Source organism: Stegastes partitus, unplaced genomic scaffold (genome assembly GCF_000690725.1).
Source record: "Stegastes partitus isolate 25-593 unplaced genomic scaffold, Stegastes_partitus-1.0.2 Scaffold157, whole genome shotgun sequence".
In the NCBI taxonomy this organism is placed as follows: Eukaryota; Metazoa; Chordata; class Actinopteri; family Pomacentridae; genus Stegastes; species Stegastes partitus.
Genome location: NW_007577888.1, coordinates 635,229 through 640,195, shown reverse-complemented (window position 1 = coordinate 640,195; position 4,967 = coordinate 635,229). Strand labels below are relative to the sequence as shown.

Genomic DNA, 4,967 nt, shown 5'->3' with positions numbered 1-4,967 from the left:
ATGGGAGGGTATGAATAAATCTGAGGACACATCTAAAGAGTTCTGTCACTATTATCCACTTTTTATATCCCTAAAGGTCACATGAGCTGTCATCCAACTTAACTAAATACACTTCTCATAGTACAATGGCTGCTATGTGTTTATAATTAGTGCTTTTATGAATGAAACCAATCAGAGATGTAGAAATGTGGAATATATTTTATTTGTCATTGTCCTAAAAGTTGCTTAAAGTGTAAAACCTACATTAAAAAAAAGAGGAAGAAGGGTTTTCTTTCACATCATCATCTAACTTGGGACACGTTTAATTTACAGTTATCGTCAACCTCTGTATCTTTTGCAGCGACACATGGAAATCCCAGGATGATGGTAAATGCACGGTGTAACAGCATCACAAATACAGCACCACAGGTCACACCAGAACAAAAAAAACCCTACAGATAGTGAATGGGCCAAGAGTGAGATTCACTTCATATAAATTCAGTTTCATTTCTCAGAGAGACGTGTTTCAGTTTAGAAGTAGCAGCAAACAGCTCAGGGAAAACGTGCTTTGTTCTCTTCTTTTGAGAACTTGTGGATTTAAATATTTCTGGCAGTTTTAACATCACAGTTAAGCTTTAACTCAAAATCCCTCCATTTTATATGAAAAAAAAAGGATAGAGTTTGAGGGTCATTTCAATAAGCTGTGAAATTAAAGGCTTGAGTCCACGATGCAGAATGAGGAAACGTGAACTGTCCAAACACACAGACTGGGTTAAGTTTCGTTTACCGGCTAGCTGTCGCAGATCTGCAGGTGTGCATTGTTTCAGATGTGGAACATACCAGAAGGAACGTTCCGATGACAGAGGCTCTCATCACATCGGGTGGTATTTAATTACAGTCTATACTGCACAGTAATAAAAGCCGACACTCCAAACGTAGTGGGCTCAGGAACCCACAAGAAAAGCTTTAAGGTGTTGAATTAAAGAGGAAGAAAACGCGACTGAAATATTACTGCTGCTATTAGAGAGGAAATTCAACTGTGATTCATGCTACATGCAAACTCCTAAACTCCAGGTAATGGTTTCATATTGCCATCGTCTGTTTTTTCATTTGCATCTTTGTGCAGATCCATCAAAGGCACACACTGTGGTTGATCTGCCGTCTTGACTTCCTGCAAAAAAAATCTGGTTTTAAAACGACAAGAAAGTAAAACTAACATTCTCCAGTGCACACATAAAACAATGACAATCCTACCCTCACTTACAGTAGTTTGTTGAGTGATAATCAAGGAGGATAATTGAGCCTTCATACCTGTACTTGGTTATTCCTGTTGAAGCTCTCAGCTGTATCCTGGCATCCACTGCACCGAATGCAGGAAAGCATCCTGGACACTGTGGCGGTCTGAAAACAAACACAGACAGCACGTTAGTAGATGACACGTATTTTTATAATTTTGTTCTAAAAAGACAAATTCATAAAAAGTGGCCTGAACGGGAAGCCCTAATATTTGTTAGCATAACATTTGACTTCACAAGACAGAAGTTTTGCATTGAGCTCCACATGAGCTGCTCGACTTTAGACTGCGGTAACCAATAAGAGCGCCTTAATGGGGAATCCTGCACACAGAGATCTGAACCTAGGACCTTGTTCAATGACGTTATAGTCCTGGCTGTCATATCACATATAAAATGAATATGGTACTAAATATAACTAAATCTTTGAGTGTGAGAAAGCCACGGGAGACGACCTCTGTACGGTCTCTATATTATCTTATTGTAGTGTAACACTCACTCTGCGCTCGGATGGGTCCTCCACTTCCTTTTTTTTCAAGTCCCACCACAACAGACCCTCTTTAATTTGACTCCTCTTTGTTGGTCCTGTTGTAAGAGAGAAAGAAAGTCGGCTCACACAGTGTAGTACTCTCATACGGCACCACTACGAAATACAGGATGAGCAGTTGTTTTGGATGTAGCTGTAAATGTAAAGTGCTGAGTTCTCAACAATGTGTCATCATGACTCAGCAGAAAACACAACAGCAGCTCATCATCGATGTGTGTTAAGTGGTGATGAACGATATTAAAATTTCTGGCCAATATCCGATGTTTAGATTTCTGATATCGCTGATAACCAATAATACCGTTATTCATTTTTTTGTTCACACTGAAAAATTTGTATAAGTAAGCACTGTGAGAACGTGAAAACTATTCTAAAAAAAGCCCAAATTAGACCACATAGTCTTCTTTATTACGTAACAAAAGTAAAACATATTTAAACATATTTTAACATATTTAAATCCAGGAACATTTAAGTAAAAACTGCTCAACAGCAGCAATATCAAATGTAGAGATGAAGGCACTAATGTTAGACAATCATTGGTTTTTCACGTCAGCTAAATAAACCGATATATAAAAAAAAAAAACAGAATAAACCCTAAAAAAAACCCCTAATATCGGCCGATATCGATGTGGATGATACCGATATATCGTGCATCCCTAGCATTAAGACTTTCTATCTTTGTACCTGTTGCATAGCTCACGATCAGCCCGACGAGGATGACCGAACTGGTCGCCATGGCACCGAAGTAGAGGTAGGACACGGAGTAGAAGTTAAGCAGGCCGCTAGTTTTGGAAAAGACAAGGTTAGAAATAGTTCCCATTTTTAAAATACTTCACATGTTTCTGTTAACAGTATATGACAGTAAACTGAGTGACATCTTTCTCCTTGTAGTGCCCTTTGAACAGGAATGAAAATCTTTTAATATTAAATTTGCTTCAAGACGCCCACATCTGGACTGGAACAGTTTTCTTTCCTCTTTTGGTGTCGCCACACTTTTTAAATTACCTTTATACGACTGAACTGAACCACACAAAACTAAAAACCATATAAAAGGAACTGACAATAAATAAATGAAGAGTTCATTTGCAAAAACAGATAACTCCATTTTAGTAGATTTTCAGAAAACTTGTTTTTTTGTTGTTAGCTTGAGATAATATTGATCAAACTGAAGCTGAGTGGATTTGACTCAGTCGAAATGACAAAAACAGAGATAGCTTAAGTTTGATTGATGTTGTCTCAGGTAAACGATGGAGAAGTGGGTTTTGTGAAGGTTTGTGAAGATGGAGTTATCTCCTCTTGCAAATGAACTCTTCACATAACCGAGCTAAGCCTGCCACCACACCAAACCAGTTCAGAAAACGCAATGTTGATTGATTTTTCTTTTCTCATTTCTACTTTTAGCATAAGCTGTTGTTATCAGCACGGATATCCTTCCATAAAAATATATGATATAAACCAGTGTAAACTACAGCAATAAAAGCAGACAGCAGTGTGCCAGTCTGAGCCTGGCTGAACTCACTGACCCCAGGTCATCGGGGTGAAGCGGGATGGAGAAGGACGGCTGGTCCTGGTGGGAGCTGCTGTTTACGGTGATGTTGTGAGCATCACACTCGTGTACGTAGCTGGGCAGGACGCCCATGGTCTCCTCAGTGGGCGGGTACAGAGTCGAACCTATAGCCAGCCACACAGAGACACAGAAGCCCACGATAATCCCCGAGAAGGCCCCCTGGAAGACATGGAAGAATCACTTTGTTGAGATGTTGTTGAGCATCTATGGACAGCTAATCCAGTCTTTTGCTATTTATGCATACCATCATCCTGAACAACACACCTCAGTTCTTTGGTGATAAACTCGTGGTTTTTATCATGGGTATGTGACACGTCAAGTAAGCTCTGGTCTTCTGGTGGCGCCGAGTCCACAAACAAACTTTATGATGAGAACTGTTCTTTATAGAGCGGTCACAGTTTGGAACATGCTTCCTACCAGTGTTAGACAGATTTAACATAGATATTCCTTTAAGAAGTCACTAAAACTCACATGTAGATTTTGGACTTTTATTTTCTTTACTCGGTGCTGTGAGACATTTCTTTAGATTTTCTTTTTTTTTCCCAAAACTTTTCTTGTCTTAGTTTTGGGTTGATAATGAGTTATGTTGTCTCACTGATATTCTGTGATTTTTAATTGATGTATTTTTAATGCTGTTTTGTGAATCTACCCAAGGAAGACGAGCAGCCACCTTGTGGAAGCTAATGGGGATCCAAGTACAGAATAAAGAACCAGTGTCTGAGAGTTGACTTTGCTTCTGTAGTAAGTTAGTTTATGTACCATTAACACACTCTGATCTGCATGTTGGACGGCTGGTGAAGGCGCTAGAAGCCTGTGCAGCTTAGAGAATCAGTGATTTCAATAATTTAGTCACATTTCTCTGAAGCAGTAATCTGGTAAAAACCTGTGCAATCAGAAGAGAAGAGCTTCAGAGTTCCAGTTGTGAAGGAGTCAATCTGTCTTCTAGATTTATAGTATAACAGGAAAGAGGTGGAGGAAGTGTTTTGTTTTTGTTTTTAGTTGTCTTTTTATGGGTCAGGAGCACAGATTACTGTATGTCGGCAGTAAAACTTCAAAAAGAAGATGCAGGGAAACGGGAGTTAACGGGATGTGACAGATCAGTCAGACCTCCATACATGGAAGAAGTTCAGGAAGTAAATGTGTGTTCCAGTATATTTCCAAAGAAAAACCGTGTGGTTATCGGAACAAGATAAGTCTGCTGAGAAAAATGTGTGGAGGGTGTGAAAGGTGTCCAGGGAGGAATTAGGTTAATGATTTGACTTGGTTTTGTTTAGTTTTAGATTACTTTGAGTTTCAGCAAGGAAGTAAGATGGAAAATACAATTTTCTTTATAGCTTATAAAACTTATTGACCTTCTGACACACTGTCAGCATCACTGGAGGCCAAAAATGAGCCACAAATAAAATGAACAGAAGCATTCACAATAAAACAGTACATGGTTTGTGTTTCGGAAAAACCCACATGAAGTGATTTCAATGGATTCAATTAATAAATATATTTAGTTTATTTAATTTTGAAGCTGCTTTAGGACGACACATTTTACCTTTTTGTATGTGTAAAAGTCAACTGGTCTGACTAACACAGA

General features: G+C 38.8%; 1 protein-coding gene across 1 annotated transcript in view; it reads right to left on the bottom strand.

Moving 5' to 3' along the window:
* Positions 1-180: 180 nt before the first annotated feature.
* slc5a5 (solute carrier family 5 member 5) overlaps positions 181-4,967 on the bottom strand; it is a 16,743-nt gene continuing 11,956 nt past the window's right edge. Inside the window, exons 13-17 of the mRNA XM_008279399.1 lie at positions 3,339-3,541; positions 2,500-2,597; positions 1,771-1,856; positions 1,291-1,380; positions 181-1,150 (exon numbers count right to left, since the gene is read on the bottom strand). Of these exons, the coding sequence (XP_008277621.1) occupies positions 1,043-1,150; positions 1,291-1,380; positions 1,771-1,856; positions 2,500-2,597; positions 3,339-3,541 (585 nt within the window). The 3' untranslated portion in view covers positions 181-1,042. The remainder of the gene's footprint in view (positions 1,151-1,290; positions 1,381-1,770; positions 1,857-2,499; positions 2,598-3,338; positions 3,542-4,967) is intronic.